This window comes from Salvelinus fontinalis, chromosome 18 (genome assembly GCF_029448725.1).
Source record: "Salvelinus fontinalis isolate EN_2023a chromosome 18, ASM2944872v1, whole genome shotgun sequence".
Classification (NCBI taxonomy): domain Eukaryota; kingdom Metazoa; phylum Chordata; class Actinopteri; order Salmoniformes; family Salmonidae; genus Salvelinus; species Salvelinus fontinalis.
This window is the reverse complement of record NC_074682.1, coordinates 17,751,064-17,763,596: the sequence shown is the minus strand read 5'-3', so window position 1 is coordinate 17,763,596 and position 12,533 is coordinate 17,751,064. Positions and strand designations below refer to the sequence as shown.

The 12,533-nt window shown below is 41.9% G+C and overlaps 1 protein-coding gene across 4 annotated transcripts in view; it reads left to right on the top strand.

Moving 5' to 3' along the window:
* Nucleotides 1-12,533, top strand: part of LOC129815102 (chemokine-like protein TAFA-1) — a 305,286-nt gene that overhangs the window by 265,498 nt on the left and 27,255 nt on the right. For 3 of the 4 annotated variants that reach the window (XR_008753390.1, XR_008753391.1, XM_055868472.1), the window contains exon 3: nt 6,521-6,661. Coding sequence is in view for 1 of the 4 variants with exons in the window: in XM_055868472.1 (XP_055724447.1) it covers nt 6,521-6,661 (141 nt within the window). In the remaining 3 variants the exon portion in view is untranslated. The remainder of the gene's footprint in view (nt 1-6,520; nt 6,662-12,533) is intronic. The other variant, XR_008753392.1, reaches the window with a different exon arrangement.

Genomic DNA, 12,533 nt, shown 5'->3' with positions numbered 1-12,533 from the left:
AGAGAGCAGAGGGTAAAGGACAATCGTGTTTATTCCGGCACAGAAAACGGTCACGCCAAAACACCAGGCGCATACAAAATGACCGGCCCAAAAACAGGACCCAAACAGTCCTGAGAAAACAAGAAAATAGCACAACCACGAAAATGAACAGAGGGACAAGCCCGCACAAAAGCAGGCGAGCATAACCGGCTTAAATAGCCCTAACCAAAACCTAAACAAGAAACAGGTGTAACCAATAAGACAAAACTAACAGAAAAGGAAAAGGGGATCGGTGGCAGCTAGTAGACCGGTGACGACGACCGCCGAGCGCCCCCCGAACAGAAAGAGGAGCCACCTTCGGTGGGAGTCGTGACAATACTCCATAATAACAAAGTGAAAACATATTTTTGGAAAATGTTACTAATTTGTAAAAAGGAAATAATGAAATATCTAATTTACATTAGCATTTACACCCCTGAGCCAATACTTTGTAGAAGCACTTTTGGCAGCTATTACAGCTGTGAGGTTTTCTGGTTAATGCGAGAAACAACTTTACAAAATAAAATGCATTATTGTTCCCATACCATTATTACAGAGAATCTGTCACGATCGTCGTAAGAAGCGGACCAAAGCGCAGCGAGGTTTGAATACATTCTTCTATATTTAATGAAGAACACTTAAACAAAACCAACAAAACGAATAAGACGAACGTGACCGCTATATAAACACTGTGCTAACATGCAACATAACATAGACAATCACTCACAACCCACAATGACAACAGGCTACCTAAATATGGTTTCCAATCAGAGGCTCTAAACGCTATCCACGCCTGGATTGTGCTACATTTGCCCATTGTTCTTGACAAATTATTCAAGCTCTGTCAAATTGGTTGTTGATCATTGCTAGATGTCCATTTTCAGGTCTTACCATATATTTCCAAGTAAATTTAAGTCAAGGTCACTCAGGAACGTTCACTGTCTTCTTGGTAAGCAACTCCAGTGTAGATTTGGCCTTCTGTTTTATGCTACTGTCCTGCTGAAAAGGTGAATTCATCTCCCAGTGTCTGGTAGAAAGCACCAGGTTTTCCTCTGGGGTTTTGCCTATGCTTAGATCCATTCAGCTTCTTTTTTATCCTGAAAAACTGCCCAATCCTTAATTATTACAAGCATACCCATAACATGATGCAGCCACCACATTACTTGAAAATATGGAGACTGGTATTGAGTAAGGTGTTGAATCCAAAGGCAGAGTTCATCTGTCCTGTGTCTGTGTTCTTTTGCCCATCTTAATCTTTTATTTTTATTGGCCAGTCTGAGTTATGCCTATTTCTTTGCAACTCTGCCTAGAAGGCCAGCATCCCGGAGTCGTTTCTTCACTTTTGACGGTGACACTGGTGTTTTGTGGGTACTATTTGAAGCTGCAAAAACTGTCTAGTTTCTCAAACGAGACACTCTAATGTACTTGTCCTCTTGCTCAGTTTTGCACCGGGGCCTCCCACTCCTCTTTCTATTCCTGTTAGAGCCAGTTTGCGCTGTTCTGTGAAGGGAGTAGTACACAGTGTTGTACGAGATCTTCAATTTCTTGGCAATTTCTCGCATGGAATAGCCTTCATTTCTCAGAACAAGTATAGACTGACGAGTTTCAGAAGAAAGTATTTGTTTCTGGCCATTTGGAGCCTGTAATCAAACCCACAAATGCTGATGCTCCAGATACTCAACTAGTCTAAAGAAGGCCAGCTTTATTACTTCTTTAATCAGAACAACAGTTTTCAGCAGTGCTAACATAATTGCAAAAGGGTTTTCTAATGATCAATTAGGCTTTTAAAAGTATACATTTGGATTAGCTAACACAATGTGCCATTGGAACACAGGAGTGATGGTTGCTGATTATGGGTCTCTCTAAGCCTTTGTAGATATTATATTAAAAATATGCAATAGTCATTTACAACATTATCAAAGTCTACACTATATTTCTGATAAATTTGATGTTATTTTAATGGAAGAAATGTGCTTTTCTTTCAAGAACAAGGACATTTCTAAGTGACCCCAAACTTTTGAACGGTAGTGTATGTCACAAACACAGGATACAGAAGGTGTAAGTGGTACTATGAAATGGTTACTTGCATAGTGGAGTCTTTTATTTAGACATGTAGCTAGCTAGCTAGCTAAACAATGAACCTTAATCCCAACTCATAATGTTACTACCCTGCGTGAATCTGCAGGTAGCTAATCAACTAGAGTCAATGTTAGCTAGCTAGCTAGCATAAGGCTATACCTAAGAATGCAAATGGCTTTAAGATACGAATAATATTACTACACAGATCATACACGTAATGTTAGCTAGCGAGCCAGCCTGCTAACATTAGCTAGCTAACAATACGCTTTAACTTGCATGAAAATTACTTTCTGACAAAACTAGAAACATGTAATATCTTAAAATGTGGCTAGCTAGACTCTTTTAGTCGTATACAAGGATGAATGCTTCTCCCTCTCTGTCACAGATGCCATGGTTGCCCTTAGTTTTAAGATGTAATCCGGAGACAGGTGTTTTATAAAACAGCCTGTGTGTTCTCTTTTTAACTCACTCCACATATTTACAATCAAACGGCAGATTTTTCTCCATCTCATTTGCTGTCATACTCTGCTTCCACCGGGCATTCCACTGATTTTGACGTTCTTTGACCTTTGAAATCTTTCAAAAAATACACGTTAGAAAGTATTACCTACACATACTGAGCAGGTCATGTTATAGACTGAAGCATGCTACATGGCAGACCAATCCAAAGTCATCTCTCGGCATGTCCAGCCCATCCATTATTTCATCCAATCATGGCTACCGGGAAGGTTCCAGTCTTGTTCCATGGCTAAACCAACTAAGCTCATAATTTAACAATTTTATTTGTATTTACAGATGGCATTCAAGTTTGTAATTAAGGAACATGAAAGTTCACATGTTCCAGAAGGCATTTCTGCCCCCCAAAAAATGTACATAAAAAAAGAATTCTCCTATGAAGAATTGACGCGCGACATACGCCTACTTTCCTAAAACAAGTCACAATTTTGGTTTCCTGGGGAGGCATTCTGTTATCTCTGCGCTGACATAGACAAAAACAGTGCTATTGTCTCCATGTCTGAACTGGACAGATTTAGTGAGAGGGGAGTTGGTAGCTCGCACACCCCTGTCCCCCAAAGTGTCAAAACACAAAGCTCCTTCTCTTTCCAGTGACTTTTCTCTTCATCTGATGTTGCCATAGGAGATTCATACTGGAATGTGCATATGCGTGGGTGTATACAATACACACCATGCAGCACACATCCAATCCTACCTTACTACTGCTTTCAAACTTGGGTTTCTTTGCTTTTTAATCATGAGCGGTTCATTCATTACTGTGAATAATGACTCTGATCTGTAAGCTTCCATTTCTCATCTCTTCTCTCTCTTCATATTCCAGCGCTCCTTCGTTAGTGGGGTTTTAATTGGCCGTTGGGCTACGCTGAAAACAATGAAGAATTGATTTCCTTAAACATAATCACCTCAACCACTCGCCTAATGACTGCTGTCACTGTGGGCTCCGAGGAGAAAAATGACCAGTCGATGCTCTCATTGATGCCCTTCACCTCATCCCACCAAAGGGTAGAAAGCAGAACCACCCACCCCATCTTACCTGTTTGAATTAACCCTTCTAGCTGGGTGACAGCCTGTGAACGGTCCATCCATCAAAACACACATGCACGCGCGCATACACACATACATGTACAGTGCACCTCGTTTACATTCACATACACAAAGACAAATACACAGACACACACACAAATGTGTACACACAGGCCAGGAACAGACGCACACACACAGGCATGCAGCACACAGGCATGCAACACACACACAAAGAGAATAGACAAGTATTAGCCCCGTGCTGACATGGTCCAAGTGAGCTTAGGTGTACTGTATGTGGACAGCATAATGTACTGTCCAAGTGGCCATTTGTCCTCTGCATATCACTCCCCTCTGGTCCCATGGTGTCCGATCAGGTCTATTGTTTTGCTCACATTCTCTGTCTGCACAGATGGTACTGAGTTAACTGCTCTAATGTCCACCTGGCTGATGGCTGGACATAGAGCTGCTTATCTCACCCCAGGGTCTGGAGCTAAATAACACACACAGGCGTGCGCATACACGTACACATACACACACGCGTGCACACACACACAGGCACGCACACACACTCACACACACGCATGCATGCAGATACACACACACACAGGCACGCCCAAATGCAAGAACACACACACACATACACAAACACACACGCAAGTTCTATGTTTTGATCAAATATCCCATATGGAGGGGAGATAGAAGAGATGAGTTTGGAAGAAGAGATGATACCATATTCTTTGAATGTCCTTTGAAATGCAGTTCATACAGATGTCCAATCTTAATTTGACCAGTTTCTCACATCAGAAAAATAATCCTACAGCATCAGGATGTGAATTATGTGGATTATAAATAATGGAAATATTTGCAGGAGTTGATACATTTTTCATTAGGGCAAATCAAGTATGACATATTTAAGTGGAAATTACAAACTTTAGAAGCCTAGTGATCAAATGAAGAGAGGACACTCGAACATGTTCATCACACCGGTTTGCATTTCTTATTGACATAATAATTGATTCCTCATAGCAATGTAATTTCAGCATTTAGGAGTCTGATGGAATCATTGTGATTTTTGACCAACATCGACAAAAGGCCAGGGGGTATGATAAAAATTCCCAACGTAGTCAGGACTTGAAGGTGGGCATTTTGTGAGGGCTGCCTCTACAACAGGCTTAAAAGCATGTCTCCAGGCAGGAAACTACCAGTAGAATATTGAATAAATCCAACATATTGTGAGTTTTGGGGTTTAAATATAGTGCACTCAAGGGATTCTTTCCTCACTTTTATGGTTTGTGTTATGCCTCATGGCCCGATATACTGTATCAAAAACTAAGCTTGTGGAGAGTGACATTAATTCTGCAGGACAGCAGTGGCCAACATAACTGCAAATGTACTCCTTTTAATCCCAGTCTCCACTGCCTGTGGTCTGGGCATGGCAGACCTTGATGAAAATGTGAACAGAAAAGTGTTACCAAGCTCAGCTCAGATATTTTTTTTAAGATCCAGCCACTTCAAACATTTACACAGCCATCCTCCAATAAGACAATATAACGATTTTACCACCATGTTTAAAATGCAATACCACCATGAAGAAAATCACACTGCTACAAAAGAGGAAAAGTTCTTGGGCTCCCTTTTACCTATTCTCCCTCTGATCATCCCTCTCTTCTCTCCTCTGTGAGCTCCAGTTTAATTGTTGGACCATGGTGTCTGTGGTGATGGCTGTCAGAGGAAGATGAAGAGTTTTTCCCGGGGCGTGAGGAGAGGGCAACACGGTGATGGAGGGCCCCTCTCCTGCAGCTCCGCTGGCTGCATTAGCACGCCACTTTATAACTATGTGAAAGGGGCACTTCCAGTGGCTCCCTCATTACTCACCGCCCAGTCGGGGCTCTGGCAGGCCCCTGCCCTCTCTCTCTCTATCCATCCTCTCTCTCCATTCTCCTCTCTCCATTTTTGGGAGAGGAGGGACGTCCCTAGGCTCCATCAGCCCCTCCCTCCCCAGAGTGATCCCTATTGTTACTTTGACCCATCAGTGGCACATTTCTCCTCCACATTATTTTGACACCCTCTTTTGTCACAACGAGGTCCATTGTGCTGCAGTTGTTGTAAATGATGTCACCTCTGTAGGAGAGCCATTGTTAGTGGAGGCTGGTTTAACCGAGTCAGCCTGGTTAAGGCCTGGTGTGTGTTGTAATAATGAGATTTAATTTCTCAGTTTCTCCAGGCCTTCACTCCTGAACCTACTGGAACAGATGATTATCATATGCAGGCTCTCAGAGATGCAAGGAGAGCCACATTAATGCAAGAGCAGAGCATGATTTCCTCATCAGGGAGTGATTTGTAATGGACTGAGGAACACCCTGAGAGTCAAATTAGAATCATCTAAATGCCTCTAGGGGCAATTTGCAGCGCATGCTGTGGTGAAGAGGATAACATAGTAATTGCATGTTATGTGCCTTACATTTATTTTCAGCAGTATTTTTTAAATGTGTACTATGTGATTATATGAACTCATGATTTAATTAAGTTCAGGTTGTTAAAAACAACAGAAAGGTATTTACCCTCAGATAAATGTAGTCATTTAAAAAGATGAAGTGAGTAACCAGAAAAAACCAGAGTAACCAGAAACTCATTTTAAAAGCATTATGGGCCTATTTAGTACAATGTATTTTTATAGCACACTGTCAATAATTTGTTCTATATAGAATTCACATCAGGGATCTATTTAATTTCTAACACCATTTTGTACATATACCAAACATCATCGAACATTAACCCTACTCTTGACGTTGTAGTATATGTTCCACAATAATTAACCAACCAAACTCCTCAGCTCCATGTGTCGGCTAACCACGTGTCTCTGTCCCTCTGTCTGTGTCCTCAGAAGGAGGTACGTGTGAGGTGATCGCAGCCCACCGGTGCTGTAATAAGAACCGTATCGAGGAGCGCTCCCAGACTGTCAAGTGCTCCTGTCTACCGGGAAAGGTGGCCGGGACAACACGCAACAAACCCTCCTGTGTGGATGGTAAGGACATGTTCATAGCATGTTTTTCACTTTTTAATATCACATATGGCTTAACATTCTAAAAAGAAGTACTTCTCTAAATGTAGTGTAGAGGTACCTTTTTAAAATAATTTATAGCTGATTGGCATTACAATATTGCTGGCTTTTACACACTTTTGAATGAGACTGCCACATGCTGAGGTGTTTCAACAGCTTTCTACCTAATGCGGTTCATTCTTGCACGAGTAGGGTTGCAAAGCTACCGGTATTTTACCCACGTTACTGGAATCTTCAGTAATTTTTGTAATTAACTGAAAATCTATGGCAATCTGTAGAAATGTAGGTAATTTATACTTGAATACCTTTCAAAAAATGTAGTCATATATACTATTCATTTTTATATCTCGTCCATATTGTCCATGTAGATACACCATATTGTTCAAGATAAAATAGTCTAATTAATGAAAGGACAAAGGCACTATTTTCAATTACCTTTGCAACTTGTCCAACTATTTACTTTTTTCACAACTGTCACCAGTTTGACGCCACAACATTTACAACAAGTACATATTGACATAGTAAAATAAATCAGTGTAAAAAAAAATATGAAGGATATTTCATGCTGAAATCCTCATATTAAACGACCAAGGGTGTTGATGTTTTATATTTACGATAATGTTTTACAGCTTTGTCGTTCCATTTTTTTATAAAAAAAGAATGTTATTGAATTATTTCATGTAGTTTACATGTGATAAGGCCACACAGAGGGGCAGAGATAATTACACCTGTGATAATCTGAAGTATCCCTAAAGGGCCACTCGATACTAGTCTACGATCCTTGAAAGATGCCAACATTCTGGTAGTTTACTGGTAAACTTCAAAAGTTTCAAATAATATACTCTATGCATGACTCTCCTAATGTCCTAATGAAGTCAATTAAGATAATTTCAAAGCACTCTAAATTGGAGACTAAATTGAATCTGGGTGAGTGCTGCAAAGGATTGTGGGAGACAAGCAATACCTCAGATGCACAGCTGAGCACATGAGAATTAACCATGTTGAATATTGCATGGCCCAAGGCAGCTTAGGTTCATAAATAAAAAAATTAAAAACACAAGTCTGGGAACCCCTGGGCTGACACCTGAAATGCCTGAGGAAAATAATCAACGGAGTGACGCAGTTACAGGGAAACAGAGTAAAGGACCACAGGCAGTCACAAGCCCAGTGAGATAGAACAGAACACAACAGAGAAGTTAAGTTCTTCAGAACTCATTTATCCTGATGCAGTTTATTGTTTCACCTCAAACTCCTCAAAGATTAAAGTAATCTAGGCTGTCCTCACAAAGGAACGACACAGTCGTCATCATGAATGAGGATACTATGAGGAGGCGTATGTCTGCCCTCTTCAATCCATTTCATAGGCTTGTTTAGCTACATCTGACACACGAGACAGACAAAGCTAAGCAAATGAATCCTTGGAACCAACTGCGTAAACTTTTTGAAAGTTCTGAACTGAGCTCCTAAGGCTAAGGACTCCGAACTTGGTTGAGTTACTAAATTTAAGAAAGCCGGCGTGTTCCACAGCTAAGGCGATGTGACGCAACAAACAATGGTTGCGTGCCATGTCATCAACTGTGTCATTGACTGACAAATTACTATGACCTACAGTTGAAGTCGGGAGTCTACATACACCTTAGCCAATTACATTTAAACTCAGGTTTTTCACAATTCCTGTCTTAGGTCAGTTAGGGTCAGCACTTTATTTTAAGAATGTGAAATGTCAGAATAATAGTAGAGAGAAGGATTTATTTCAGTTTTTATTTCTTTCATCACATTCCCAGTGGGTCAGAAGTTTACATACACTCAATTAGTATTTGATAGCATTGCCTTTAAATTGTTTGACCTTAGAGAGCCTTTTTATTCTCTATTTGCTTAGGTCAGGGTGTGACTAGGGTGGGCAATCTATGTTGTATTTTCTATGTTGGCCTGGTATGGTTCCCAATCAGAGGCAGCTGTCTATCATTGTCTCTGATTGGGGATCATACTTAGGCAGCCTTTTTTCCACCTTAGTTTGTGGGATCTTGATTTTGTATCGTTGCTGTGTAGCCTGCAGAACTTTATGTTCGTTTTGTATTTAGTTGTTTTTCGGTGTTCATTTTAATAAAAGTAAGATGTTAGCCTACCACACTGCACCTTGGTCCGATCCTTCCATCAACGAGCGTGACAGGGTAAAACGTTTTGGGTAGCCTTCCACAAGCTTCCCACAATAAGTTGGGTGAATTTTGGCCCATTCCTCCTGACAGAGCTGGTGTAACTGAGTCAGGTTTGTTGGCCTCCTTGCTCGCACATGCTTTTTCAGTTCTACCCACAACATTTCAGTAGGATTGAGGTCAGGGCTTTGTGTAGGCCACTCCAATACCTTGACTTTGTTGTCCTTAAGCCATTTTGCCACAACTTTGGAAGTATGCTTGGGGTCATTGTTCATTTGGAAGACCCATTTGCAACCAGTCTTTAACTTCCTGACTGATGTCTTGAGATGCTGCTTCAATATATCCACATAATTTTCTTTCAAACCAGTCCCTCCTGCAGCAAAGCACCCCCACAAGCACCCCCACAACATGATGCTGCCACCCCCGTGCTTCATGGTTGGGATGGTGTTCGTCGGCTTGCAAGCCTCCCCCTTTATCCTCCAAACAAAACGATGGTCATTATGGACAAACGGTTCTATTTTTGTTTCATCAGACCAGAGGACACTTCTCCAAAAAGTATGATCTTTGTCCCCATGTGCAGTTGCAAACCGTAGTCTGGCTTTATTATGGCGGTTTTGGAGCAGTGACTTCTTCCTTGCTGGGCGTCCTTTCAGGTTATGTTGATATAGGACTCGTTTTACTGTGGATACACATACTTTTGTACCGGTTTCCTCCAGCATCTTCATACGGTCCTTTGCTGTTGTTCTGGGATTAATTTGCACTTTTTGCACCAAAGTGCGTTCATCTCTAGGAGACAGAACGAGTCTTCTTCCTGAGCGGTATGACGGCTGCGTGGTCCCATTGTCACGCTCGCTATCCTCAAACTTCCTGTCATAAATCGACCAAGGCGAAGCGTGCTTGTAGTTCCACATCTTTTAATGAAAGTGAAATCATAGAACATAGAACATAGACTGCCACCCAATTAATCACACCCTGACCAAACCAAAATAGAGACATAAAACACTCTCTACGGTCAGGGCGTGACACCCATGGTGTTTATACTTGGGTACTATTGTTTGTACAGATGAACGTGGTACCTTCAGGCATTTGGAAATTGCTCCCAAGGATGAACCAGACTTGTGGAGGTCTACAATATTTTTTCTGAGGTCTTGGCTGATTTCTTTTGATTTTCCCATGATGTCAAGCAAAGAGGCACTGAGTTTGAAGGTAAGACTTGAAATATATCCACAGGTACACCTCCAATTGACTCAAATTATGTCAGTTAGCCTACCAGAAGTTTCTAAAGCCATGACATCATTTTCTGGAATTTTCCAAGCTGCTTAAAGGCACAGTCGACTTGGTGTCATGCACAAAGTAGATGTCCTAACCGACTTGCCAAAACTATAGCTTGTAAACAAGACATTTGTGGTGGTTGAAAAACAAGTTTTAATGACTCCAACCTAAGTGTATGTGAACTTCTGACTTCAACTGTATATTGCTTTAGCTGATACTTCAAACACCTATCCAGACGTTGTAAGCTCTGTTAAGCATCCATAATGTCTGAGCATAGGAACGCGCCCAGCATGTTATTAAGCTCTGTTAAGCATCCACAATGTCTGAGCATAGGAACGCGCCCAGCATGTTATTAAGCTCTGTTAAGCATCCACAATGTCTGAGCATAGGAACGCGCCCAGCATGTTATTAAGCTCTGTTAAGCATCCACAATGTCTGAGCATAGGAACGCGCCCAGCATGTTATTAAGCTCTGTTAAGCATCCACAATGTCTGAGCATAGGAACGCGCCCAGCATGTTATTAAGCTCTGTTAAGCATCCACAATGTCTGAGCATAGGAACGCGCCCAGCATGTTATTAAGCTCTGTTAAGCATCCACAATGTCTGAGCATAGGAACGTGCCCAGCATGTTATTAAGCTCTGTTAAGCATCCACAATGTCTGAGCATAGGAACGCGCCCAGCATGTTATTAAGCTCTGTTAAGCATCCACAATGTCTGAGCATAGGAACCCGCTCAGCATGTTATTAAGCTCTGTTAAGCATCCACAATGTCTGAGCATAGGAACGCGCCCAGCATGTTATTAAGCTCTGTTAAGCATCCACAATGTCTGAGCATAGGAACGCGCCCAGCATGTTATTAAGCTCTGTTAAGCATCCACAATGTCTGAGCATAGGAACGCACCCAGCATGTTATTAAGTGCATTTCACAAAGGAAAAACGCACCTGAATGAAAGGATATAGTGCAGTATGTTAGACTGATTGATATTCTTACATTGCCTTGGTGTGATAGAGTTTGATATGATAAAGATATGAGGAGAGTTGAGAGGATTGGGAGTGAGGTGGTGGGGAGGGGAGAATGAATGGAGACGGTAGGAGAATGGGATAGGGGGATGCAGAGGAGGGAAGGGAGGGCTGGGAGATGCTCACACTTCATGCCTCGGTGCTCCTGGCTCCTGCAGTGAGGAAAGAATCCCTGTACCTGTTACTGTATTAATTAACAGCCTGTTATATAGAGAGAGGGGATGGAAATGGAACTGACAAGTCACTGAGCAGCGATGTTCCAGCAGTGAGCACCACAGCACCCCAGAAGGAGGGAGGGAGCATGCCAATGGTGCCTATCCCTCTTTCATAGAAGCAGGTGAAATTACAGAGAAAAATTGATGCCATTTTGTACTCAGATGATCATAACTTTGCATTTACTTTTTTGTAATTTAGCTGACGCTCTTATGCAGAGAGATTTACAGGAGCAATTAGGGTTAAGTGCCTTGCTCAAGGGCACATAGACATATTTTTTTTACCTAGTCGGCTCAGGGAATAGAACCAGTTGCTGCAATTCACAGGTAACAAAAGAGTCCGCAATCAAGGAAAATCAATGAAAGTGTTAAAACTAGTGTGTGAACTCTCTCTGAAAGTTGTTTGTGTGGAGCCTGCGGGCCCCTGTTCAACTCTGTGAGATATTATAGACCTGTGTGGTCAATGTCCCGTGACTGTCCCCTCAGTGGTGGGGTGGGGCATGGTGGGGTACGCTGGCCCAGATGGAACTCATCCCCAGGTCTCCAATTATTAATGCTGCATCTACGATGAGTAACGATGCTGCTACCCAGCAGGGCTCATCTTACCCTCCAGTGGATACCTGCTGTGTTTGTCCCATAGTGTCACGCTCTGACTTTAGTTATATGTGCTTTCTTTATTATTTGGTTCGGTCAGGGTGTGACAAGGGGTGGTTTGTTAAGTTTTTGTATTGTCTAGGGGGTTTTGTCTTGTCTAGGTATTTTGGTTATCTATGGGGATCTTGTATTGTCTCGGGGTATGTAGGTTTATGGTGGCCTGAGTGGGTTCCCAATCAGAGACAGCTGTTTATCGTTGTCTCTGATTGGGGAGCCTATTTAGGTTGCCATTTTCCAAGTTGGTTTTGTGGGTGATGTCCTTGTTTAGTTGCCTGTGAGCATTATGTTGGCTTCACGTTTTGTGAGTTTGTTAGTGTTCTTTGTTTAATAAATAGAAGGATGGATTCAAATCCCGCTGCGCCTTGGTTCACTCCTTTAAACGGCCGTGCCACTTAGACACAGACACACACACTCAGCACCCTATCTTCCCTACACGTGCACCAAGTCCTGTACTGAGTGGCAAGACGTAGAGATCGATTACTCTCCTTTGAGACAGCATCCTAGGTGTATTAACTGTCATTAGCA